Source organism: Kogia breviceps, chromosome 11 (genome assembly GCF_026419965.1).
Source record: "Kogia breviceps isolate mKogBre1 chromosome 11, mKogBre1 haplotype 1, whole genome shotgun sequence".
Lineage (NCBI taxonomy): Eukaryota > Metazoa > Chordata > Mammalia > Artiodactyla > Physeteridae > Kogia > Kogia breviceps.
Window position 1 is genome coordinate 81,296,433 of NC_081320.1, and position 27,894 is coordinate 81,324,326.

Below are 27,894 nucleotides of genomic sequence, written 5' to 3' on the forward strand. Positions count from 1 at the left end.
TTACTGGATTTTCCAGGATACCCATAGCAACTAGCTTCAATTTCAACAACCAGTCAAAAGCACTATGATAAACTACAAGAATGTGGTAGCAGGATCACTAAAGGGGAGTAGAGAGGCAGGCATCTTTGGCTTTGTGGTAAGTAAAACTTAACTCAAGAAAATATACTGAAGGAACATGCACCATCCAATCAATAAATTAGTATACTGTTTTGCATTAAATAATAACAAAAAATTTAAATGTAAAAGGCACTTTGGAAATGAACATCATTTGGCCACCTAAAAAACACTAAGAAACTCATAAAATCACTAAAAGTGTTATAGCTGATTGGTAATAAAAGTTACTAAAAGGGTTATAGCTGACTGGCAATCTGATGTAATAAAAAAATCAAGAATATGTTATGGAACTACAGTCATCATTTTAAAATGAAATCAAGTCCTGCTGATTTCCCCTCCCTTATACAATACTACTTCCATTTAATACTAAAAACAAACAAGCAAAAAACCTAACTATAGCTATTCTGCTAAGCAACTTTACTTGAATTTGAGTTAAATTTAATTACCATGTAACATCACTGAAAATCAAGGCAGACAAAAGAATTCTTATTTGAAGATTAAAAACAATTACTTATTAGAAAATCCAAGTCTGTTTGGATGTCTTTGGACAGGTCTAGATTTTGGAAAAGGGAAGGAGAACAGGAGAATTTAAGAATCCCAGGGAGGCACGGTCAAAACTAAACATACTTCCCGGGATTAAGAAGGGAGCAATGATACTCTTTTACCGTCAGAGAGCAGGCTGAAAAAGCCTGAAAGTCACTTGTTTAGATTGGGAGTTCCCTGAGTGAGGAGATTGTGTCTTATTTTTGGATTCCTGGTGACTGGCACAAAGCAGGTCAATAACTGCTTTTTGCTAATTTAAAAGGGGAAAAAGTCTGGAAAATGATCATCCACCAGAACCAAACACGTATGTAATTTGAATTCACAGAAACAAACAGAATCACTTAGCCTATTTTCCTCACCATATCTTTTCTCTAACAACCTTGAACAATCCACTAGTGAAGTTGCTTAATTCTCTATAATCTTAAAAAGGTGCATCTGACTTAATAGATTATGCCTATACAGTATATAAATATATAAGTTTATGTAAGATAAAAATAAAGAAGTTGAGATACAAGCATCAGATTCTTAAATATTTAAATTTACAAGCCAAGTTCATGGTGAGCATAAACTTCCCCCAAAGTTAACACAAGATATTAAAATTTTTAAATAGCTACACTTCCCTCTTACAACAGTGCCTAACTACAAAAAATACATACACTTTTTCAAAGCAAATGTCTCACAGACCCAGTATGATGTTCACATCTGTTAAGAGTCCACAAAGTCTTAAACAGTGAACACTGACTGCAGGCACCAGGGGGCCTCCCAAGAATAACTTGATAGTAAAGGAAAAGGCAAACAAGAGTTCCTGGTAAAACTTTGCTTCTTATTCAGTCTTAAGAGACTCAGTCTTAGACTGCTGGAAGGCTTTCACATCTGGAGCAAGTATACTGTAGTTTGTTACACAACGGGTACACAGAGAACTGATAAAATACCAACACTTTGGCTGAAAAAAGGAACTAGCGCCCTCCCTTCCGCCCCCCAATCACACAATCTTCTGTGATGATTTTCCAAATATAAGTACACACTGTTTCACTGTGGCAAACAATTATCTTCAGGAAATTTGAAAACCAGTAACAATGGATATGTAATCCTTCCACGGTTTCTGACAGAATAAATTTTTTTAATGGCGTAATTTTTTTCCTACACACTCACAAAGCAGCTAGTGATGACGCAAATTTTAGGTTAAAGGGTTTCACTAGCAGAAGACAGCGACTGACTTTGAATAATATCCTGGCCTCTCCATCTCCTTCCTTTCCCTCAATCCCCAACCCTAACATAAAACTATCCAATTAAAAAAACAGAAGGGCCCAGAAACTTCACAAGCTGCGAAGACCTGTAAATATCTTTTAAACACAAGAGAGGCTTTACAATCGACCTTTTCTAAGTTTGTGCAGAAATTAAATCCTGCTCAAACCTGCTAAAATTCTCAAACCCGAAAACCAATCCCTTCAGCAAACGTGTCTACATATTTCTTGCGTGCATCTACAGCTCGGTCAAAGACTTTTCGCTTACTATGCTTTAAAGCTAAATAATACATGGGCGGGACTCAACTCCCGCTCACGTTATCTTCTCCTTGAATAGTTTGTCCTGTAGCATCATGTAAAAATGCCAAACAGATCGAACAGTTGTCTCAAAGAGAAGATTTTATTTTAATTCACTCCGGTAACAAGAAGCGGAGGCATCCAAGAGCAAGGCACAAAGAGAACAGAGAAGAAATGCACGTTCCACGGGCGTACAATGCCCCGGAGCACGCAACCCGGCACCCTCCTAGCGAAGGGTCATCCGGCACACCCGCCTGCGCGCCGCCGTGCGGGTCTCCGAAGGTCCGCAGGGGCACTACTTGCCCGCGGGGACAGCCCCTGACGCCCGGCCTCCCCTCGGCCGTGTTCCCAGGGTCCGCTCCCCCCTGCCCACCAGCTTCTTCGCCCCCTCCTCGGCGGCCACATCGGGGCGGGAAGGGGGGGTCCCCTCGGGCTCCGGCGGCGGAGGGACAAGGAGGGGTGAGGGAAGCGCCCCCTCCCCGCGGCCGGCCGGGCCCCGACTCACCCTCCAGCAGTCGGGTGATGAGACTATCCACGTTCAGCTCCCCGTCCGCCATCTTGTCGGCACCAGACGCTCCTTCCCAGCAGCGGGAACAAGGGTTTCTCGACGGCGGACGCTGCGGCGACCGCTCGGCGTTCCCTCACCTACAAGTCACGCGGCGTTTCGACCCCGGTTCCAACTCCCCCTTCCCCCGGGCACTCCCCCCACCCCCTTCCCACCAAGCAGTGGAGCACGCACACACTCAGAGGCACCCACGAGAAATAAATAAATAAACAAGTGGAGCCCCCAAAAACCTGGCCGAGTCAGACCCAGCCCCCACCTCCTCCTCCTCCTCCTCCTCCTCCTCCTCGGCACCGCCCAACTCCGCAAAGCTCACCAGCGCCGCCGACGGCCCCTCCCGCAGCGCCACTCACTTCACACCGCCCTTCCCCGCCACCGCGCCACGCAGCCCTCCGCGCAGGCGCACGGCGCACTCCTTCACGGCCCCGCCTCGCCTCCGGCCTCCGCGCAATCGCACTGAACTCGGTTCTCCCGCCGCCGCTGCCGCGCCACCGCCTTCGCGCAGGTGCGTCGCCCTCTCTCGCCACTTCCACTGCGCCGAATCTTCGCGGCTGCGCAGGCGGCGCCCCTGAGGATCCCAGGGTTTGCTGCGCTGGGGAAGGTCCCATTACGCAGAGCGTGCGTAGGCAGCGCTGACCTTCCGCCTTCCCAGCTGCCCGGGCCCGGGGAGCTCAGCAGACGTGGTTGTGGTCTTTCCTCCTTGCTTTACTCTTCTTGGTTTCAGTCCCTGGTTTTGCAAGCAGTTCCTCGTTCCCGGTAAGCGGGAAACGCGGACTGCATTACCCATGTTTGAAACTGGATTTACACGTTTGGAAAGCAAGAAGGGGTTACTCGGCTGGAACAGTTTGACGTTGCACGTAAGGGGTTTTATACCCTACGGTTCCACAAGGTTGGTTGCCCAAGTGTCCCTGGATGAAATAAGTTAAAGTGGGCCCTGGGAGGGTCAGCAGTAATAATATTTTACATGGGTACCGTTGTCTGCCTTCTGTAGAGCGCTTTCACGTATCTTAAATCTTCCATTCTGTGGATACTGCTTTTCCACAGTGCATTTTGAACAACAAGAAAAAAACCTTCATTATATATTGCTTAATCATCCTACCTTGTAATTGTTTTTGCATTTATCTCCTGCACTCGACCGTGAGCTCCTACACGGTAAACCCAATTTATCTTTGTGCCTGCAGCTCCCACCGTATCTGGTATGTAGAAGAGAGGGACAAAGAAACGCGGAGGCTCAGGAAGGTTGGTTGCCCACCTCTTCTTTCCACCACAGAATTCTGCCTCTAGAAAAGCAGGGGGAAGAGTAGCCACGCAAAGGATCTAGGTAAGCCAGAGTTTTTGGCCCGTTCTCAGAAGTGGTCAGAGCAAAAGTCTTCACTCATTCCTCAGGTGTTTGTCCAGAAACTCACAAACGAGATGCTGTCTCAAGCTCAAGGCAGTGCTTCTCCCACTCACATATCACTAATAATAGCTAACATTTTTGAGATCCTTGTATGTGCTCTGGCACTGTTTTAAATGTTGTAGTACATACGTTATGTCATTTAATCCTTACACGAGCCCTGTAAGGTAGGTACTATTATTATCTCTACTTTGTAGATGGAATTTATTTATTTATTTTTATTTTTTGCGGTACACGGGCCTCTCACTGATGTGGCCTCTCCCGTTGCGGAGCACAGGCTCTGGACGCTCAGGCCCAGCGGCCATGGCTCACGGGCCCAGCCGCTCCGCGGCACGTGGGATCCTTCCGGTTCGTGCCCCGTGCATCGGCAGGCAGACTCTCAACCACTGCGCCACCAGGGAAGCCCTAGATGGAATTTATTGAAGCACAGGATGGTTAAATACCTAGCCTCAAGTAAATGGCAGATCTGGGATTCAGACCCAGGCATCTAGTGCCAGAGTCTGCACTCAACAATTGTGATATATTCCCTCACAGTGTATGTAAACTGAGATGCTTAAATATGCATGTGTTACAACATAAATGTCGAGAACAGAAATCATAGCTTTTTGGGGGAAAAAGCATTATCCAATCAAGTGCTTTATGATGGTTCAGATGACTTACAGAGATAGGTTTTCCTGATCCCTTGTTTTTTAGCTTTCTCTCCATTTCATTCATCTCTTCATTTAGCTTGTGGATTGGTGGTGAACACAGAACAGGTGACAAGCTATAATGGTGATCCTGTCTGGAGTAGTTTTCATAGACTCTTGCTGCCACCAGTTCATCTTAGGGCGTTTAGAGGTGAAGAAATGGATTCTCATCAAACTCTTTTGTTAATGACCATTTATTTATACCCTGCTTTATTCCAGAAGAAGGGATTTAAAGTATCTTATGTAAATACATGAAGTAGAATTAATTAAAAATATGTACAGAGAAAAAGAGCACAAAAGAATACCGAGAGTGGGAAAGATAAGATAAAACCAGCATTATTGTATGTAAAATGCATGTGTAAGGTCCTATGGTTTGCTAGAGATAAGTCACAAATATTATTCTAAACTTTCTAGCAACCAAGGAAAATTGCAACCAATCAGTAGCAAGTGGAGTAAGTGTTCTGGCTGAGCTGGAACTGGGACTTGAATAGACCAGCTTGTGGAGTTGGATGCCACTTTCCCAGATCTCTTCCATGAGCCTCTAAAAGAGTAACAATGTTTAGAACACTTAAATAGGTGTCTTCTTATCCTCCAGTTTTCATGGGGCCCGTGAACCCTGTGAGAAAGAACTTTGAACCCTGTCCTTAATTAGGGTTTATATATATGCAGGTATATTTAAGGGACAAGGGACACCGAAAGGAAACTGGATTGTACAGAGAGAAAGTGAGCATCTTAGAGAAAATCACCCCAAGTAGAGGAGGGCAGAGAGAGGCCGGTCTCAACAGAGTTCTTGGAGTCAGAAGAGCTCAGAGGGTGGTTCTGAGTACCGTCTGGTACTGCCTGCAGATGGAGATGCCCCTTCACCCCCACCCCACCAGGTTTTCTAGTGCCTTAGAATCCTGGGTAAGAAGGGACTATTATAAAAATGAAAGAGCTCTATCACTAGGGGCCCAACCAACTTTCCTGTGGGATCCCCCTCCAAAAATATTATATAAGAATTCAGAATCAGACGTCTTCAGATTTTGAAGTTTAGTGCATATACTATGTATTACTTAACACCCCAGCAGCTTCTGGGGCAGCTCACTATAAACTGAAGCATTAATTTTTTTTTAAAGAAAATCATTTGAATATCCATGTTATGTAAGGTAAATAAAGACTGCATTTTGCCTCATATCAGTTCAAGTCAGAGTTGCCATTAAAGCACCCTTTTCCCCCCCAGAATAAAATGTATTTATTGAAGGAAATTGGAAAACAAAGAAAAAATATAAAAATCACCTATAATTTCACCAACCATAGATAACCACTTTTCTGTTTTATTTCTGAATATATATTTTATATCATATATAATATAATTATATTATAAATATATTTATTTATATAGACATATATATGGTGTAGTTCCCCTATCTGAAAGTAGAGCATTCTCATGAAACTTTTCATAAGCCGAAATGTCATAAAGCAAAGAAGCAGTTGCCCTAGGACACATCTTGCTAACAGGTGCACAAAATAAATTGAGATAAAGCACAGATGCTCACAGACACAGTTCAGAGTTATGGCAGCCTGATGCTGAGATGCTGAGTATAGTTCCTGGAGAAGGAACTTGGCGGTGCTTGATGTGTGCATTTCCTCTGTAATGGCTTGCTGCAGAACTAATGCTAAACACTATTTTTACTTTTCGCCTTTTTTTGTAAAAATGAAAATCCTCTTTGGATTTCTTTTGGTTAGCGGAAAAAGATACGTAGGTCTTCCATAAAAACAAAGTTGCATACAGCGAACTTTCTAAAAGCAGGGAATAGATAGATAGATAGATACCCATTTTGTAAAATTGGGATCATTCTTCACTTCCATTTCATCCTACTTTGTTATGTGAGTTTTCATGTCACATTTATGTGAATCTCAGTTTTCAAAGTTTATTTAGACCTTAAAATGTGGATAAGAGGTTGAGGGCAGAGGAAGAGGTAAAAGGTCAGAGGAGACAGTGCTGCAGGCAGCAGCAGCAATAGAGGCAGTCAGAGCCACAGTGAGGTTCAAGGGTAGGCAGGTACCAAAGAGAGAGAAGCCTCACTTGGCAGAGACTGACTCTAAGGAAGTTCTTGGCCTGAGTGTGAGCAGTGGTCCATGGGCAGAATGGGGGTTGTCAGTTAGGGAAGTCAGCAGCTTGGAAGCAGAGACCCGAGAAGGCTGCCATTGGTATAGGAGACACTGGGTGGAACACCATCCATGTGTGGTGGGCAGCAGCTCTGTAGAGCACCTGAGCCTGGAGACCAGCAGACTTTAGAGGAGGGGACTGGCAGGGAGTGGTTCTGATTGCATGTAGGAAACTGCCTCCCTCTCTTTCTGGACATGTGGCAAGACTTAGGAAAAGGATAGGCTAAGGTCCTGCTCCTAATGAGACCAGGATTATTAATCCAACAGACTAAAGGGCAAACTATTAGCTAGACTCCCAACCCAGTGTGGCTTTAGATAGTGGTATGTGGGAGCCAGCTTACACTGGCTCATGAGAGCCAATTGTTAAACTTTCAGGGAATTTTGCAAGCCAGTTGTTAAACAGAGTCATTATTTTAAAAGTAAATTATGTAGACTTACAAATAAATATAACAAAAACAAAGGTAATTATTGCTCAAGACTCATCACATTCTATTTATGTTGCTACATTTTACTATTATGTATAGTCTAAAGGTTGTTAACATGTACTGTATCTGTATGGTGAAAATACTATATAAGGAAATGCTGCTATGCATCTCTTTCCAACTCTACCTTCAGTGATATTATATTGGCCATAGTGAGAGGACTATTTACACCAAGGAAAATTAGCACATGTTACAAATCTATCAGCTTTTTCCACCAGAAAGCTGGTTGTTAAACATTTACCAGCATACCACTGGGCTTAGGGAGGCATAACATGCATGTTAATATCCTTGGGTAATTCCAGAAATGTCTGTGGAGGGAAATTGGACTTCCTGATTGTAAAGGACTTGGGGAATCATGATGTAGGGTCTTAATAAAATCATGATTTTATTTGTACTTACTGACAGGAAATACCTGGGCCAGACTAGTGCTCAGAGGAACCCAACTATCACTGTGCTGAGGTCAGAAAGATGTCCCTATGGAGTGTCTTCAAAGAAGGCACTTTGGAACACAGTGAACAGCAGCCTCATGATTCCTTTTAGTAAACACAGCACAGACTTTCATAGGGTTGTTTTATATGCCTCTTGATATTGACCAATAGCCAATATGGTGTGAAAGTGAATAGGTTTAGATAGCAAAGTGTGAAGGTTGTGATAGTGATATATAGCTCTTTGCTGCCTTGCCTAATCCAGGATAGCTTATAAATGAATGAATCAACATTCATCAGGCTGTCCTTCCATGAATATGATTCCTCTTAATCAAGTCTTTAATAGTCTTAAATGGCAGTAAGTTCTAAATTTTACTAGATATACCTTGAGGGCAGCCATTCTGTATATCAAATGTCATAGACTTTTGTAGTCAGCTTAATTCAAGGATAATGAGAAACCAGACAAGGACACATGCATCAGTAGGAGGCCACCCCTGTCAGTACAGAGCCAGACCTCGTATACACCTAGGCAGGGCCAAGAATTTTGCTTAGGATTTACTTTTGGTTTCATTTCAATACACATATGAGAGAATAATCTAGCACCAGAGTGATCAGCTAAGCCATAAGGCATGTCCTCAGTCATTTTAGCCCCCCAAATTATAAAACCAGATATAATCAAATGCCTCTTCCTCTGCCCTTGGCCAAAACCCTCCCCCTTCCCCCACTTCTGACACCCCCACCTCTCTCTCTCTTTGTCTCTCTCAGTGGAACATTGTCTCTTAAGAAAACTCTCTGGTATATGCTTCGAGATAAAATGATCACAAAATAAATGCCTAGGTTAGCGTGGGGTTTCTTTCCAGACCGGCTGCACCATGTCGAAGGTTTCCTTTAAGATCACACTGACGTCGGACCTGCAGCTGCTGTACAAAGTACTCAGTGTTCCTGAAAGTACACCTTTTACAGCAGTCTTAAAGTTTGCAGCAGAAGAATTTAAAGTTCCTGCAGCAACAGGTGCAGTTATTACCAATGATGGAATAGGAATAAATCCTGCACAGACTGCTGGAAATGTTTTTCTAAAGCACGGTTCAGAACTGCAAATAATTCCTAGAGATTGTGTCGCAAGTTGTTAATATCTGCTGCTTGGAACATAAAATCCCCTTCCAGAATAAATATTGGTATTGTTATTGTTATAAAATTGGAGTCAGGCATTTGAAATCCTATGAAGACACCAATAGTTGATGAAGTAATGAAAGGTGACTCTGTCCCTTCTTGTTATGCACACTCTTCACATGAAGAGGAGACAATTCTCTGTTGAAGGTGTCATCACCATAGAAGATCACATTACTACCTCACAGCACACACAGCTGGTTCATTGGGGGTAAATGGATTATCCACCTGTGTCTTATAACTGGAGGATGCTTCTGATCATTCTTTCTGAGAACATTTGGAAAATTAAAATTTACTGAATCTTCCTATTTGTCTTTGAGTTAAAAATGTAAAAAAGATTATCAATCCATACATGGCAGTTTGCTTGATAGCATCTGACTTGGCCGACACAAAAATAGTTGAATTCTTCATTATATAGCATTTATGATAAAGGATCACATCAATGAATAACTATCTTTTTATCATTTAGCTGTTTTAAAGTTTCAAACTTCTTGAGTTCTTATCAATTTTAATTTAAAATTCAAATAGCCAAAAATTGAATTTTTGATCTAGCCCTTACGTGTAATATTGGTATCCCATGCCAAAGAGTTTGAGACTAAAGTAGAAGCCTCAGTTGCTGAATTATGCATTCCTTTATTGATCTTTTTTTAAAAAAAACCCTTTAAAACAGAAATCCTAATATCCTAGAATATTAGGATAATATTTCTAAATAACGTTCAGGGAGAAAGTATTGTTGTAAAGACGATCTGATGTTCACAACAGAGCTCAAGGAAATGCTAACTGAAATGCTCACTAATTCTACTTACTGAAGACCCAAGATTTAAGGAAGTGTTAAGATTAGTTACTAGAATGAATAAGAAGCTAGGAACGGCAGATGGGGAAGCCCAGATGACCAGGCTTCTAGGAAGAAGGAAAGAAACAAAAAAGAAGGGGAGCAGAAAGCTGTAACAGAGTGTCACAGAAAAGACCAAACTGAATAGACAAAACTGCAGAGGCTATGTTGGGAAGAACTGAAAGGAAAATAAAATACTTGACATTGTTATAAGGAGCAGAAGGCAATCAGAGAAAGCAAAGCACAGGCCTTGTCAACATACAGATTTCAGAATTCCCCGTAGATAATCTAAAGAGTGATATGCATAAGGGAAGATTTCGTTTGCCCTTAGAGAGGACATTAATATCTGTGTACATCTTGAAAGGTGAAATGAAGGCTCACAGTGATTGAAAACCAGTGCTTGACTTCCTGTATTCTAGATGGTAAGCTCTCTGTAGGCAGGTCTAGTGTCTGTTTTGCTCTTTCTAGGCCTGGAAATGTAGTCTTTCATTGAATATGTGTAGAATTATGCATGAATAAAGTATTTCTAAGACCAGTTTTTATCTAAGTGTGCATAGGCTCTAGGTTCATTGGGAAAAAAGATAATGCAACAGAATCAGTATCCAAAGGGTAATGTTGGTTAAGTTTAATGAAGTAACTAGATATTGTTCATATATTTGACAAATGAACAGCAGGATTCTGAATTGTAAAGGGAAAAAAAATTGTGCTGAGGTAGTATGTTGCTAATGTTTGGGGGATTTTTGATTTTTATAAACGAAGTCTGATGCTTAAAGATTCCCAGTCTTTAACAACATTAAGCCTCAGTTAACCAGAAATTTATGAATACCCATTTTCTGAATTTTTTGTTTTATTTAGATATCCCCCATTCTATTTCTAGCACAAAATTCTGCCTGATTTGTTACATTAATAAGTTTTATGGTGTCTTGTACCATAATTTGTTTAATTTTTTTTTCTTTGGTTGGAAAATTTTATTGCAGTACTTAAAAAATATTTTCTTAAAGAACTAGACGGGCTTCCCTGGTGGCGCAGTGGTTGAGAATCCGCCTGCTCATGCAGGGAACACGGGTTCGTGCCCTGGTCTGGGAGGATCCCACATGCCGCGGAGCAGCTGGGCCCGTCAGCCATGGCCGCTGAGCCTGCGCGTCCGGAGCCTGTGCTCCGCAGCGGGAGAGGCCACAGCGTGAGAGGCCCGCGTACCGCAAAAAAAAAAAAAGAACTAGACATTTTGTTATTAAATAAATGTGATCTGTAACTTCTTTGTGCAGAATGTTTTGAAGTATTGTATTTAGTTTAAATGCTTTATCGGTACCTAATTAATATCTTGTGAAAATACATTTCCTTATACCATAAAAAATAAATAAAATAAATGCTTAGTAATTGAAGGAGTTAACTGTATAACTGTTAACTCTAAGACAATCAAAGTTGCATGGGCAGCTATCACAAAGGATGACTAATTTTGAAGAGTTGATCTGTGGCTCTTTTTCTTTTCCCTCGTAATTAGATTACAGGGCTGTCTATTTAGGTCACTCCCTAGTTTGTTACAATAAAACCATGTCATCTACCTATATGAGATTGTTTCTCTTTCAGTGCTCTCCTGTCTTTCTCATTCAAAGATATTCAAGAAATAACTCAATGTGTTTGTTGGTGAAGAAAAGTACAGCAAATGGGAAAGTTTGTTTCAAATAAAAGTTTAAATGTTGTGTTTCTAATGACAGTGGCTCTCCTCATATAGTATATCGAAATTATGTTTGTCACCTTTTCAATTGGAGAAGGTTTGCTTCTGAATGGTTTCATGAGTCTCTGTTTCAGTTGGCTTTGGTAAATAAAACAAACAAAGGGATATTAAGTTTCTTAATGTAGTTATAAAATGAGTGGCTCTTTCCTGAGACCACATTAAAATTAATGGCATGTATCTCCTAAAACTAGAACCAGATGTGTCTGTGAGCTGTGAAGAATATTTATTGGAGTGACATCAACCCTAATAGACCCTTTTATATAGGAAACACTGGTTAAATAGAATATTTTTCAGTTATTCAAATCTTGATCCAAACCAAATCTAGTCTACTATAAATACATTCTTAATTGAAATACCCTAATGTTACTTGTTATTTGAGGACATCTTATAGCGAATAGACCTCCAAAGCAAAGTGAATAATGAATTGTTTCAGTATTTATGAAATATTTAGTATGTTTGATTCTGTACTGAAGAAAACATGATCTTCCCAACTTTCAAGTGGTTTAATGGCTGTTTGGAAAAATGACCACAAAATGATTTGGATAGTGGGAAAAGCATTGGCTTGAAGGTGGGAGACCAAAGTAGCTGAATACCCTTAAACAAATCTCTCTGTCTTTTTGAACCTTGCCTTCATTACCTACAAAATTAGTTGCATTAGTGATCTCCAAAGTTTCCTCCAGCTCTAATGAGTCTTTGATTCTAGGACACACAAATGAAACCCAAAATGTAACATAATATTGTACAGGCTGTCCCCAACTTAGGAACTGGATCAACTCCAAAAGGTCAGTTGTTTGGAACACAGAATATATTCTCCCACAGAGACTGTGGTACAAGTGGTGGTTAAATCCTAGATCCGTCTGCAAAATCAATTTAATCCTTAATGTAACCGTAGAAGAGTATCCATGGTAATGTGGATTCTAACCACCAATTACGTATAACGAAGTTTATGGGAAAAGCCATTGAGGATTCCAATTTGGTATGGCAGAAAACATCTATCAGTGTTTTCCACTACCTGAAGCAATTCTAGCTCTAATTTACAGGCAAACCTGGGCCCCAAATGGTAAGCAAAGCCTGGACTGGCAGCATGGAGAGTGAGGTAGGCTCTGATACCTCTGATCTCACAAGGGGGGCAGGGGTCGGGGTGGCTGAGGACAGTTCATGGTGTCTGGAGTTTTGGTTGCCAGGAAGGAGTTGGCTCCAAACCAAAAGATAGGGAATGTAAGGGCAGGAGGAAAAAAAGGGAGGGAACATGTATGTGCTGGAAACTTTTAAGAGAAAAGATGCAGTTACTTTTGATCTCACTCCCTTTGTGGTTAAGGAAGTTGAGATCTAGGAAGGGTACATTGCACTGACTTAATAGCAAAACTAGGACTTGAATCTAGACCTAATGATTCTTAGCCCAGATCCCTCCCCTCCCCTCTGATTTTGACTTGAAAGCCATCATGCTGTGCAAGAACCTACTCTTTTCATCTGCCTCTCTTTCCTGCACAGAAAGCCCTAGAACCCTTTACCTCTACCCCATCCTTACCCTGTTTTTCATCCTCTGGTCTTCCAGGGCAGTCTGGTCAACCCTCAGCACAGCAGTTTTCTGTTTTGCCCGTATGTGGTTTAACAGTGCCACCAGCTCAAAGAATGACTCCAGTTGCCAAAAAGAAGCCCCTCAGACTCCTCTCCAGTTTGGCACAAACCACCCAGAGAATGAGACTGAGTAATCCCAAACTCTAGTGACACTGGGGTACTTCTAGTAGTGATGTTTCTGTTAAGACAGAACCCACACTGGCCGGGAGAGCCACTGTCCCAATGCCCAGGTGACAGGCATTGCTCCTTTGTCAGAAAGAAGGCTTCTGGCAGGAGGTTCCTAAGTGTACCCTGTGCTGGGAATTTTTACTGACTATCACGTTGAATCCCTCTAAAAATCAGTATTTTCCCTTTCATAGATGTGGGAATGAAGACTCAAAAGCCTTCGGCTTGCCTTGAGTCACCAAGTTGGTCTGATTTCTGAGCCCTGTCTGGAACAGCCACAGGCAGCGCAACTTAGAGATTGGGGCTGGTTCGGTGGACCAGCTCCGGGACACTGCTGTGAGAGGAAGTGGGAAATGAGGAGAAGGGTGGGCCCTGGCAGTGGCTGTAATCTGCTTTGATGGCAGGGAAAGCTTGCTCAAAGCAGCATGGGAGCGGGCAGAGGCTGGGTGGTTTCTCAGTAGCGCAGATACTTCCGGAATGAGAGAGAAGGAGGGTTCATTCACACCTACAGCCAGGGGGAGGGTGGGGAATGCCTGCCCCACACACCTGAGAGGGCTCCCGGGCCAGGCCAACAGTCCCACTCATGCAACCTTGATTTGTCCATATTTTATGCCAGGCCTGCAGGAGTAGTGCTCAGGAGTGTGGCTCAGATCCTGAGCGTTTTAGAATTCCTGAGGGAGAGGACAGTGAGGTCAGGTAAGGCCATAATACAAGTGGTACAGCTGAGGGGGCTTGAGCTGGGTTGTGAAGCATTGTGGGGTTTACATCAGTGCCTTTCATGTAAAGTGTCTGTGTGTTGTCAGAATCATCTAGGGAACTTTGGGAAAATACCAATGTTTGATTTCCCTTCCTCCCGTTAGGAAGTCCTATCTAATTCTCATCATTAGGAGTAGAGGAGGAGATATTTTGAAACAATGCCCATGGGAATTCTGATAGGGACCCATGCATCCCTCCTCCGTTTTTTCACTGGCATAGATCTCAAAAGATAAAGCAAAACATAACAAAGAGACACCCAGGTAGGAGAGCCAGGGGAGGGCTCTTCGGGTGAAGGGATTGTTTCTGGTGAAGTTTGCAAAAGTATAAGGAGCCTGGAATGCCTGGGGCAGAGGATGTACACAGGGAGTGGTAGGAAATAGGGTGGGGTGATTAAGATGAGCAGTCAAGGAGGAACTGGAATGCTGGGCAGGAGAGTTTAAACCTGACGCTGTTTGAAACAGGAAGCTGTTCATGTATTCTCATTCAGTGAGTATCTATTGAACACCTACTCTGTGCCAGGCACTGTGTTATGTGCTGGGGATACAGCCGAGAACTTTTTTGCTCATCAAGTTTGTATTCTGGTAGAGGAACTGTAGGGTGATCAATCCATCCCAGTTTGCCTGGGACTTTCTGTTTTCTGGGGCGGGGTTAACATTTTATTATTTGTTTTTAATTAATTTATTTTTTTACTTATTTTGGGCTGTGTCAGGTCTTGGTTGTGGCACGCGGGATCTTTCGTTGCAGCGCGCAGGTTTCTCTCTAGTTGTGACATGTGGGCTCAGTAGCCCCGTGGCATGTGGGATCTTAGTTCCCTGACCAGGGATCGAACCCGCATGCTCTGCATTGGAAGGTGGATTCTTAACCACTGGACCGCCAGGGAAGTCCCAACTTTGCGGTTTTAACACTGAAAGTGCCTTGGCCCAGGAACCCCCCTGGGCAGAGCAGAATAGTTGGTTTCCTAGGAGGTGAAATGTGAATGTGTGCCTGTGTAATACTAGGGGTCATAAAGAAACATAAAGCAGGGTAAGAAGTTGAGGATAAAGAAAAATGCTTTTTTAGAGGGGTGGTCAGGGAGGATCTCTGAGAACGTGATAAATGAGTAGCAATCTGAATAAAATGAGAGTGAGGGCCACGTAAATATCTCAGAGTAGGTTGGTGAGGGGTGATTATTTCTAGTAGAGAGAAATACCGTGTAAAGGCCCTGAGGTGGAAACATGCTTGACATAGATGGAAGCATAGCCTTGGCAGAGAGGTTGAGAGAAGAAGTCAGAAGCAGAGAAGGTCCCAAGAGTGAACCATGCCGGGGACACGATTATATTGAGTGTGATGGGAGCCCATGGAGGGCTGAGAACAGAGGCATGACCTAATCCCTCAAAAGGTGGGGAAAACAGGAGTGGGAACAGGAAGACCATTTAGGAAGCAACTTCATTAGGAAGTCTCGAAGAGTTCCTTCTCAAAAGGTTTGATCAGAGAAAGAGCAGGATACAATGCCATTCAAGTAAATGAGCCTGGGCCGGATTGGGCTGACCCAAGCTGTCCTATGGTGATGACATTGGGAATGGAAATGTGGAAACATCTAGAACTGTCTTGGAGACGGGGTTAACAGAAGTTGGCGGTGCAGGATTTACAGGGGGATGAAGGAGGGTGGTGATTCCAAGCTAGTCTTCTACACACTAGTTTTCCTAGTTTGAATTTCTCCCTCATTGTCCTGATCCAAACATCATGGATCATGAAGTTTTCTACTAGAAGGAGGAAGATTCCATGGTAGGATCACAAGAGCAGAAACTTGGGGTCATACAATCCAGGGCACACCTGGTGGCTCCATCACAGACAAGCCATACCCCTCAGACAGCTCACCTAAACTCTGGGGCTCTCAGTATCCCTGCCAGTAGAATAGGAATGATACTGCCTGGCAGAGTTGAGAGCACTAAATGAAGTGACACTCATAGAGGACCTAGTTCAGGACATGCCAAACCGTCAGTCTGGGTTCATTCTCTCCCTCTGTTTGCACCCTGGGAGTTCAGTATGTGTGCCTACACATTTTCAGAAGTTATCAATACTCTATATGTCATTTTGTGCTCTTTGGCCCCCATTCCCTCTCCCCCAGCCTGCTTATTCCATACACACATTTCTCTGTGTTGGTGGAGTACACACTCTGGTCATTTGGTTCTTCTTCCTCTTCACTGGCTCTGCCTATGTTCAGATGTGCCGTTCCTTTCATTTGGACAGTTTTAGAAACCTCCCAACTGGTCCTCCCATCCTCCAGCCTATACTCTTATATCCTTCAGGCCACATCATCTTCAGTATAAAATGTAAACACCTGAGCAGGTCTTGCATAGTCCACGTTGCCTCTGCCTACTTTTCTGTAAACTCTGCTCCCTGATTTACCCCTGTCTTTGGCCCCACCCTCCATCCTCCACCCCTGACAAGTCTACTGTTTTATTCCTTGTGCTCTCATGGTAGTTTGTACCTACTGATACTCATCTCCCATTATTTGTGTGTAAAAAGAGCAAGGTATTTGGTGCAGGGGTTCAGAGCTCAGTCTCTGGAGCCACCCAGCCTCCATCCTAATCCCAGCCCTGTTACTTATCAGTTGGGCCTAATGATTAGGGATTAATTAAATAAACGATGATACTTCCCTAAACTGGAATGCCATGACCTTGAGCAAGTTATTTCATCCTTGTGCTTCGGGGACAATAATAATATCCACCTCACAGGGTTGTCGTGAGTATTAAGAGTTAATACATCTGGGCTTCCCTGATGGCACAGTGGTTAAGAACCTGCCTGCCAGCGCAGGGGACACAGGTTTGAGCCCTGGTCCGGGAAGATCCCAGATGCCCCAGAGCAACTAAGCCCATGGGCCACAACTGCTGAAGCCCGCGTGCTTAGAGCCCATGCTCCGCAGCAAGAGAAGCCACCGCAATGATAAGCCCTTGCACAGCAACCAAGAGTAGCCCCCGCTCGCCGCAACTAGAGAAAGCTTGCATGCAACAACGAAGACCCAATGCAGCCAAAAATAAAAATAAATAAATTTATTTTTAAAAAAGAGTTAATATATCTAAAGCACTTAAATAGTACCTCCTACGTAGGAAGCCCTCCAGAAACATTGCCTATAATTATTACATCTTATCTCCCTGAGTTTGAGTTCCTTGAAGAAAGAGACTAGAGATCTAGTCTTTCAAATGTTTGTTGAACAAAGGCATAAGTAAATCTCCTTTTAAAGACATTATTCCCCCTTTCAGTTAATTTTTTCTCTTTTAATTTAGTTTATTTTTGGCTGTGTTGGGTCTTCGTTGCTGTGTGCAGGCTTTCTCTAGTTGTGGCGAGTGGGGGCTGCTCTTCGTTGTGGTGCATGGGCTTCTCATTGCGGTGGCTTCTCTCATTGCAAAGCACGGGTTCTAGGCGTGCGGGCTTTGGTAGTTGCAGCATGCGGGCTCAGTAGTGTGGCGCCCGCGCTTAGTTGCTCCGTGACATGTGGAATCTTCCCAGACCAGGGCTCGAACCCGGGTCCCCTGCATTGGCAAGCAGATTCTTAACCACTGTGCCACCGGGGAAGCCCTTAATTTGCATTTTTAACAAGTCTTTCCATTTTTCCAGATAGTGATTTACTACATTTATAATCAGATGTGCAAACTTCTGGGTCATTTTCCTTAATTACTTATGGAATACAGTTGGATATTGACCATACATATTTGGATCTATATATTTATATCAATTTTTATCAATATATTTTGGATGGGAAGATCCTATTTATATATATTAAGCACATGTATTTTCTTCATTCTGTGTTTTCCTTTAAGTATATATTTTGTGTTCTGATGTGTTTTGTTTATTTGAACTCCTTTATTTTGTCTCTACCAAAAGCATCCATTGAGTAAAATAGTAGACTCTTGGAGCTTGGAAGAACATTAATGTCATGGTCCTTATTCTTTTTATAGATGAGGAATATGAGGGTCCAACAAATAATTCGAATCCTATAAACCAATAAGAAGAAAGGCAAACAACCCAATTTTTTATTTATTTATTTATTTTTAATTAATTAATTAATTAATTTTTTTTTTTTTTTTTGCGGTATGCGGGCCTCTCACTGTTGTGTCCTCTCTTGTTGCGGAGCGCAGGCTCAGTTGCCATGGCTCACGGGCCCAGCCGGTGCACGGCATGTGGGATCTTCCCGGACCGGGGCACGAACCCGTGTCCCCTGCATTGGCAGGCGGATTCTCAACCACTGCGCCACCAGGGAAGCCCCAACCCAATTTTTTAAATGGGCAAAAGATTTGAAGAAGCATTTCATAGAAAAGATTATCCAAATGTCTAGTAAGTGTCTGAAAAAGTACTCAACATCATTAGTCACCAGGGAAATGCAACTGAAAACCACAATGAGATACCAACTCATACTCTTTATTAATTTTATTTATTTATTTATTTACTTTTGGCTGTGTTGGGTCTTTGTTGCTGCACGCGGGCTTTCTCTAGTTGCGGCAAGCGGGGGCTGCTCTTCATTGCTGGGAGAAGGCTTCTCATTGCGGTGGCTTCTCTTGTTGTGGAGCATGGGCTCTAGGCCTGCAGGCTTTAGTAGTTGTGGCACGTGGGCTCAGTAGTTGTGGCTTGCGGGCTCTAGAGTGCAGGCTCAGTAGTTGTGGCACACGCACAGCCTTCGTTGTTCTGCGGCATGTGGGATCTTCCTGGACCAGGGCTCAAACCCGTGTCCCCTGCATTGGCAGGCAGATTCTTAACCACTGCGCCACCAGGGAAGTTCCCAACTCATACTCTTTAGAATAGTTAAAAGTTAAAAGATTTGAAATTATCAAGTGAAGGTATGTATGTTTTGGAACTCTCACACATTGCTCTTGGGAATGTAAATTTGGTAGAATTGGTTTGGAAAACTGGCACATGTATAAAAACCAGATCTAAGGCTACCCTATGACTTAGCAGTTCCACTCCTAGGTATATACCCACCAGAAATGGGTGCGTGTGGTCACTAATAGACAAAAACAAAATGTTCATGACAGTTTTATTTTTAATAACCAAAATTTGGAAACAAGCTAAATATCCTTCCACAGGAGAAGTGATAAATTGTAGTGTATTCACATGGTGGAATTTTATACAGCAAAAACAGACGAAACAACAATCTACTGCTACATGTGACAACATGCATGAATCTCACAGACATACTGAGTGAAAAAAGGAAAACATAAAAAGTGTATACTAGGGAATTCCCTGGTAGTCCAGTGGTGAGGGCTCCGAGCTTCCACTGAGGAGGCATGGGTTCAATCCCTGGTCAGGGAACTAGGATCCTGCATGCGGTGCTGCCAAAGTATATACCATATGATTCCATTTATATTAAAATCAAAAACTGAACGAATCAAAAGTGGTAAAAGTAAGGATAGGATTTACCTCTGGGGCAGAAGGATATTGACTGGAAGGGACAAATGAGAACTTTCTGGGGTGTTGGAATATCCATTATGATGATCTAGGTTTGGGTTAAACAAGTATATACTTACACAGTGTATCATGTATTTAAGATTAGTATGCTTTACTGTATATATAGATAGATATAGATATAGCACCTCAATGAAGGGTATTACCCTAAAATTAAAGAAAATTTTAATTTTCTTTTTTGTGCTATGTGTTTTAAATGTTCTCACCTTTTCCTCAGCTATATTTTCCAGAAAGTCTAAAATGAAGTCATGATAAATCATAATGAGAGAAAAATAGATGTTATTATTTTTAAAAGCTAGAGTGGTATCTCAGCTTCCTATCCAGATTTAGTGCCCTGAGCCCTGGACCTAGCTAAAAATAGTTCAGAGCTTTGCCAGCTGGTGACCTGGGAACTGGGCTATGTTTAGCAGAAACCAGCACGTGAGTGAAATGGGGGAGAGTCAAGTGGAGCGCTGTGGGTCTGGTAGGCATGGCTCACTCTCAGCAAGCTGTTTGAGCCATTCCTGCCGTCAGTAACTCAGGCTGTTCCCTCCACTGCAGACCAGTGGGTAGTGTAGGGTCACAGTTTACTGGTGAGTGGAAATGAGAGGAAGGGACAAGAATCCATATTGATTAGAAGGGGAGAGGTCCAGCACTGGGAGACTGGACATAAAGGAAGTCAGAGTAGTTAAGCCCTGGATAAACCCAGGGTATACCTTCCTTTTTTCTTCACCAGGTTAGACTCAATTTTTGTTTTTGCAAAAATGTATTCGTTTCTCAACAACTCTATTTTTTTCTTTTTTAATTGAAGTATAGTTGATTTATAATATTGTGTTAGTTTCAGGTGTATAGTAAAGTGATTCAGTTATATACATATATTTTTCAGATTATTTCCCATTATAGGTTATTACAAGATATTGAATATTGTTCCCTGTGTTATACAGTAAATCCTTGTTGCTTATCTATTTTATGTATAGTAGTTTGTTAATTATATACTCTGCGTTTATCTGCCCCCCCACCTTTGGTAACCATAAGTTTGTTTTCTACGTCTTTGAGTCTGTTTCTGTTTTGTATATAGATTCATTTGTATTGTTTTTTAGATTTTACATAAAAGTGATATCATATAATATTTGTTTTGTATATAGGTTCATTTGTATTCATTTTTAGATTCCACATAAAAGTGATATCATGTAATATTTGTTTACCTCTGTCTGACTTACTTCAAATAGTATGATATTCTCTAGGTCCATCCATGTTGCTGCAAACGGCAATAGTTCATTATTTTTTTGTGTCTGAATAATATTCCATTGTATCTATTGGGTTGGCCAAAAAGTTCTTTTGGCTTTTTCCGTAACATCTTACTTACTGTAACTTTGTAGTATTGTCTGAAGCCTGGAGGGTTATGCCTCCAGCTTTATTCTTTTTCCTCAGGATTGCTTTGGCAATTCTGGGTCTTTTATGGTTCCATATAAATTTTAGGATTGTTTGTTCTAGTTCTGTGAAAAATATTATGGATAGTTTGATAGGGATTGCATTAAATCTGTTGATTGTTTTGGGCAGTATGGCCATTTTAACAATATTCTTCTAATCCATGAGCATGGGATATCTTTCCATTTCTTTGAATCATCTTCAGTTTCCTTTATCAATGTTTTATAGTTTTCATCATGTCTTTCACCTCCTTGGTTAGGTTAATTCCTATGTTTTTTGTTTGCTTGTTTGTTTTTTGCAGTGATTTTAAATGGTATTGTTTTTTAACTTTCTCTTTCTGATATTTCATTGTTAGCGTAAAGAAACGCAACACTTCTCTGTATATTAATCTTGTATCCTGCTACCTTGCTGAATTCATTTATTAGTTCTAATAGTTTTTATGTGGAGTCTTTAGGTTTTTCTATTTAGAATGTCATGTCATCTGCAAAGAATGACAATTTTACCTCTTCCCTTCCAATTTGGATATGTTTTATTTCTTTTTCTTGTCTGATTGATGTGGCTAGGATTTATAATACTATTACAACTCAGGTTTTTTTTAATTTTTATTTTTTTAACATCTTTATTTGAGTATAACTGTTTTACAATAGTGTGTTAGTTTCTCCTTTACAACAAAGTGAATCAGTTATACATATACATATGTTCCCATATCTCTTCCCTCTTGCATCACCCTCCCTCCCACCCTCCCTATCCCACCCCTCTAGGTGGTGGTCACAAAGTACAACTCAGTTTTAAATGTTATACTTAAGGAAACCAGTTGCAAAACTATTTATTTATTTATTATTATTATTTTTAAATTTTTTTCTGGAAAGCAGCCTGGTGCTGCTTTTTATTTTTCTTTCTTTCTTTCTCTCTTTATTTATTTTTGGCTGCGTTGGGTCTTCGTTTCTGTTTGTGAGGGCTTTCTCCAGTCGCGGCGAGCAGGGGCCACTCTTCATCATGGTGCGTGGGCCTCTCACTATCGCGCCTCTCTTGTTGCAGAGCACAGGCTCCAGATGCGCAGACTCAGTAGTTGTGGCTCACAGGCCCAGTTGCTCCGTGGCATGTGGGATCTTCCCAGACCAGGGCTCAAACCCATGTCCCCTACATTGGCAGGCAGATTCTCAACCACTGCACCATTAGGGAAGCCCCCAGAACTATTTAGATTGCAACGCTTAAACATTCCCTGAGTGATTTTGCTGCTGAATCAGCCTAACTGGAAGAATTAGCTTCACTTAACCTCTTTCTCCTATGATGTGCCCGTCTAAAATGTAGGAATGACTAGTGTAATTATCCATGTCACAGAGATGTTTTGAGGCTTAATTAACAGTTATAACCCACTCTGAATACTCTGAAGTATTCAGAGAGGAAAGGGTTAATAGGAATGGTGCTGCTCTAAGTTCTACTTGCAAACTGACAAGTTACCAAACATGGTCTGTGGTACTCTAGTTCCAAACATACTAGCATGGTACCTCCAAGATTTCACCCGATTTAATTAGAAAGTGTCACCATCACTCAACCAACACTAGTTGAGAGAACTCTATTTCTACATTGTGTTCTTCTTCTTTTTTTTTTTTTTTTTTTTTTCCCCAGCCACACGGATGCAGGATCTTAGTTCCTGGACCAGGGATTGAACCCACGCCCCCTGCAGTGGAAGCATGGAGTCTTAACCACTGGACCACCAAGGAAGTCCCCATTGTGTTCATTTTTAAAGGGAGGTTTAAATATGAGGGTAATTCATAACAAGTGACAGCTTTTAAAGAAATGACTTTAAACAACTTGATATGTTGCTGTTGTTACTAGACATAACTTTTAGCCCCAAAGTAAGATGCAACCTGACTTTTAAGGCAGGGGCAAGGATGTGCCAAACTCTGAGATCAAAAGTAAGCTTTAATTCAAACACTGTGGATGCCGTTAGAAACTTTCCTAAAAATAAATCCATCCTGCTACATGATTTAGAAATGGCTTAGGATACCATCTTTTCCAGCCTTAAGAAGCAGAAACCCCGAAATGTCATCAATGAAAAACAACCTGGGAGATGCTACTAAGACTCTGTCAAGGGTATGGTCTCCATTCCTACAGTAACCAATAAACCTGGCTTTTCTTAATTAAAAAAATCAAATCTGTGAGCAAACAAGAATGCGGTGGGCCAAATAATGACAATGAAGATGATGACAGTAATGGTGGTAATAGTAATGACAGGAAGCAGGTATTGAGGGCTTACTAGGTGCCAGACACTTTTCTAAGGGCTTTACATGTCTTGACTCATTTGATCCCTGTAGTAGCACAGGAAGATAAGGCCTTTTATTATCCCTGTTTTACAGACAAACAAACTAAGGCTTGGAGAAGTTAAGTAAGTAACTTGCCTAAGGTTATATAGCTTAGCAGCAGCTTTCAAAACTTTAGTGTGGGGACTTCCCTAGTGGCGCAGTGGTTAAGAATCCGTCTGCTGAGCATGTCCAAAGGAGGGCCTCTGGAGTGTGGAGTTCCGGAGTTTGGAGGATCATATGTTCCAGCAGAATATGCTTCCTTTCGAATTGCTGAACAGATTTTTACAAGAATAAGTACTGATGGGGCTTCCCTGGTGGCGCAGTGGTTGAGAGTCCGCCTGCCAATGCAGGGGACGTGGGTTCGTGCCCCACTCCGGGAAGATCCCACATGCCGCGGAGCAGCTAGGCCCGTGAGCCATGGCCACTGAGCCTGCGCATCCGGAGCCTGTGCCCCGCGGCGGGGGAGGCCACAACAGTGAGAGGCCCGCGTACCACAAAACAAACAAACAAACAAAAGTAAGTACTGATAATGATACTGAAACAAATTCATCAACATTTATGAAGGAAATGAAAGAGCCATCATTTATTAGATGAGAAAATGAGTCACCATAATAATGATGAATAAAAATACTGCTCATTATAAAGTCAAGGAAGCTACCCTGTGAAACTGGGCTATCATTTGGCAGTGTTGTTGAGTTTACCCTTCTAAATTCAGGTTATAGGTTATTACAAGATATTGAGGGACTACCCTGGTGGTGCAGTGGTTAAGAATCTGCCTGACAATGCAGGGGACACAGGTTCCAGCCCTGGTCCGGGAAGATCCCACATGGCGTAGAACAACTAAGCCCGTGAGCCACAACTACTGAGCCTGCAATCTAGAGCCCGTGAGCCACAACTACTGAGCCCATGTGCCACAACTACTGAAGCCCGTGCACCTAGAGCCCATGCTCCACAACAAGAGAAGCCACTGCAATGAGAAGCCCGTGCACCCCAGCGAAGAGTAGCCCCTGCTCACGACAACTAGAGAAAGCCCACGCACAGCAGCAAAGACCCAGTTCAGCCAAAAATAAATAAATAAATAAATTTTTAAAAAATAATAAGTAAAGAATCCGCCTGCCAATGCAGGGGACACGGGTTCGAGCCCTGGTCTGGGAAGATCCCACATGCCGCGGAGCAACTAAGCCCGTGCACCACAACTACTGAGCCTGTACTCTAGAGCCTGTGAGCTGCAACTACTGACCCTGCGTGCCACAACTACTGAAGCCCTTACGCCTAGAGCCTGTGCTCTGCAAGTAGAGAAGCCACTGCAATGAGGAACCCACTTGCCGCAACTGGAGAAAGCCCACACGCAGCAATGAAGACCCAACGAACGCACCTCCAAAAATTTTTTTAATAAAATAAATTTTAAAAGGAAACAAACTTTGGTGTGCTTACGGTTCCCCAGAAAAGTAATTTAAATCAATATTCCCAGCCCAACACGATAGATTTTGATTCAGAAGTGTGGGACGGGGCCTGAAAAAGTGCATTTTTAATAAATACCCAAGGAAAATTTACTGTAGGTGACCTTCAGACCACCCTCTGGGAATCAGTGACCCAGTTCTAGAAAGAAGGAGAGACTAAGAGTAAAAATTTGCCAGTGTTTCTCCAGCACTGGCCTTCCCTATCCAGCTGAATAGTAGATCATTTGCCCACCCGGGACTGTATGTCCTTGCAATGAAAAGAAAGCCTGCTTAATGAATATAGCCTTTCCAAACATCCAACTTGATTTGTTCAACTTCCATGTTTAACATTTAACCATCTGACTTTAATCTGATTTCTTAAATATGTTTTCCTACCAGCCAGAGTGTGTGCTGACCAAAAACATGAATTTCAGTCAGTAGTTGTAACTCTCACAGGTAATGAATAAATGGCATTGTACTTTATTAATTAGTCTACTATAACTCTGATTAATGTGAATCAATTCCCCAGAGCCAGCTCTCTCCCGAACGAACTGAGAACAATGACGTTATGAACCTGCAAACTTCAGGGCCAATGTACATTTTGAGGCCTGATTTATCCTTTCCTTAGTTATCACTGAGCTGGAAGACACATTTTGAGACCCAGAATCCTGACACCTCCATCCCTCCAAAGGGGTAAGTTTATCAAATTTAATAAAACAATTCATAAAAAGTCATTCACTTGGGCCTTAGTCTTCCTGCCTTGGCTTTTAAACACCTGTGACCTCTGAGATCTTGAGGGGCATGGTGATGAATTTTTAACATCCTTGCCCTTTTGCTTTTCTCAAATGTCATTTAATTGATTTGGAACATGGTATCACCTGGTAAATCTGGAAAAGACTTACAGATGAGTTTGGCCAGTGACAATGCTATGGAGACTGAACCAACCCATATTCCATACCAACCTTTCCTTATTAGATATTTTTAAAATAGAACAAAAACATGAGGCAGGCAAAAAAAAACCATGTTACAGTTTCTACAGTCCCTCTAAATGAGGAAATTATCAGCGTATTTGCCCCTGCACACATTCCACATCCCATGCTGTGGATGGAAGACTTATTCTTATTCCTGCTCTCTTCCCTGCCAGCCACCTTCTAGCCTTCTTTCTCTTCCCTCGCTCACCAAGCCTACTCCTCCTTTTGGGCCTGTCCCAGGCCTTCTCTACTGTAATGTTCTTTACCCTCATTTTCCTATAATTGGCTCCTACTTTTTGTTCAGATCTTAGCTTAAACTGATGACCTCCATCTATTACGTTATTCATTTTTGTTTTCTGTAGCACTCACTAGCTGCTATTTTTTTTTTTTTTTTTTTTTTTTTTTTTTTGGCGGTACGCGGGCCTCTCACTGTTGTGGCCTCTCCCGTTGCGGAGCACAGGCTCCGGACGCGCAGGCTTAGCGGCCGTGGCTCACGGGCCCAGCCGCTCCGCGGCACGTGGGATCTTCCCGGACCGGGGCACGAACCTGTGTCCCCTGCATCGGCAGGCGGACTCTCAACCACTGCGCCACCAGGGAAGCCCTGCTATTTTTCTTGTTTGTTTATAGTTTGTCTCCCTCAACTAAAGCATAAGCCCCATTAGGTCAAGAATCATCTATTATGTCATATTTTCACGGTTATAGCTACAGTGCCCCAAACTATGCCTCACACAGGAGAGATGTTTGGGGAGGAGAGAAAGGAAGACAGTGGGGAAAGGCTGGTTCTGATCTGAGACTGAGTCTGGTTGTCCAAGGCATCCAGCTAGCTATTTCTTTGCTTATGAGTCAAATACTTTTATCCACCTCCTTTGGAAACAAATCAGAGATCTTAAAGGTGTGTTGAGTTTATTGCATAAGACTAACAGTGGTTAAAGACCAGATGAGTTATACTGAGAGTCTTTACAAAGGTATTTGTCATCATTAGCTCAGTCTTAAAAATTATTACAGTATGAAATCAGCAAAAACTGCTTACATGCTTGAATTCAGGTAGTTAAGTTTTAAAGTATAATAAAAAGTTATACTGAAAGTTTTCTTTCCAAAGAGCTCAAAAATGCCTTTGTTAGCAGTAAATGGGGTAATGGCTTCCACAGAAAACTGGAAGTAGGAAATGAGGTTTCCTTCTGCGAGTTAAATGGGTGAGGCACACACACAAATATATACACACACACAGATATGGTAAGTCAACTGAAGGGGTAAACTGATATAACCAGTGTGTAACTGGAAACACCTATAAATTCAGCCAAGGTGACTTGGGGCTAATCTCAGGATGGCAGGCACCAGAATGTGACTGTTAATTTAACAAGTGTAAAGGTAATTGTTTGGAGAAAGCCTGGATGAACTGCAGTGGTGAGCAGAGCTGCTGTTAGCCTGTAGCATAGAAAACCCAAGCTAAGAAGCCAGAAGTTGATAGCAGCTTCCCAAATAGTGTTCATGAGAGAAGGGGCCTTGGCCCAAGGACTTGAGCCCTTAGGTCTCTGTAGCAAATGTATCCTTTGATAAATCATCTCCCTGCTTCTCCTTATGCAGATTTGATGCTCTAAATACAGAATTTAAATCACTTTTTTCCCTGTCTACGGGGAGCAAATGCCCCGATCTGCTGACGTGAGGGCCCACTGGCTAGCTGGTTGCATTTATCATTAAAATGGAATAAATTAGTATTCTGGCTATCTAGCAGTCTCTGCGAGCTTGGGTTAGTGTGAGTCTACCCCTGAGATAAAGCTCTAGAGCAGAGTGACTTGTTGGCCCCGTACTGCATGGCAGAGAGTGGACCAGACAGGCTAGCTCTGAGAAGATAAGGGCTGATCTAAGCTCAGTTCCTTCTCCCCAGTTCAACAGTCATATAATTCACATGACTTCTTGAGGGGATGTTGAGTGAGGGGAAGATGAGAGGCCAGGAGTGATTCTGCTGGGCACATCCCCAACAGAGGAGCCATAGGTACTTTAGTCCACGGGTTGACAGATATTTTCTGTAAATGGCCAGATAATAAATACATTAGGTTTTGCTAACCACAGAGATAGGTAGGTCCAAGAGGGGAACAGGGACTGGAGGGGCCACACGAGCTATATTGCCTCCTAGGACACTTGGGAGAACAAGGGTTTTTAGAACTAAAGCAGAGGGGGAGGCATGGCGAGGTGAGACTTTTA

At 42.3% G+C, this 27,894-nt stretch overlaps 1 protein-coding gene, 1 long non-coding RNA gene and 1 pseudogene across 4 annotated transcripts in view; 2 read left to right on the top strand and 1 right to left on the bottom strand.

Annotated features, from left to right (window-relative positions):
* Window positions 1-3,303, bottom strand: part of PPP1CB (protein phosphatase 1 catalytic subunit beta) — a 37,667-nt gene extending 34,364 nt beyond the window's left edge. The window contains exons 1-2 of the mRNA XM_059078278.2: window positions 3,077-3,303; window positions 2,704-2,843 (exon numbers count right to left, since the gene is read on the bottom strand). Of these exons, the coding sequence (XP_058934261.1) occupies window positions 2,704-2,755 (52 nt within the window). The 5' untranslated portion in view covers window positions 2,756-2,843; window positions 3,077-3,303. The remainder of the gene's footprint in view (window positions 1-2,703; window positions 2,844-3,076) is intronic.
* A 35-nt stretch (window positions 3,304-3,338) lies between these two features.
* Window positions 3,339-27,894, top strand: part of LOC136792170 (uncharacterized) — a 64,413-nt gene continuing 39,857 nt past the window's right edge. The window contains exons 1-3 of one of the 3 annotated variants that reach the window (XR_010835594.1): window positions 3,339-3,649; window positions 3,942-4,081; window positions 24,408-24,694. This is a non-coding gene — a long non-coding RNA (uncharacterized lncRNA). The other 2 variants (XR_010835593.1, XR_010835595.1) reach the window with 2 other exon arrangements.
* On the top strand, window positions 8,759-9,086 carry LOC131764969 (ubiquitin-fold modifier 1 pseudogene; annotated as a pseudogene).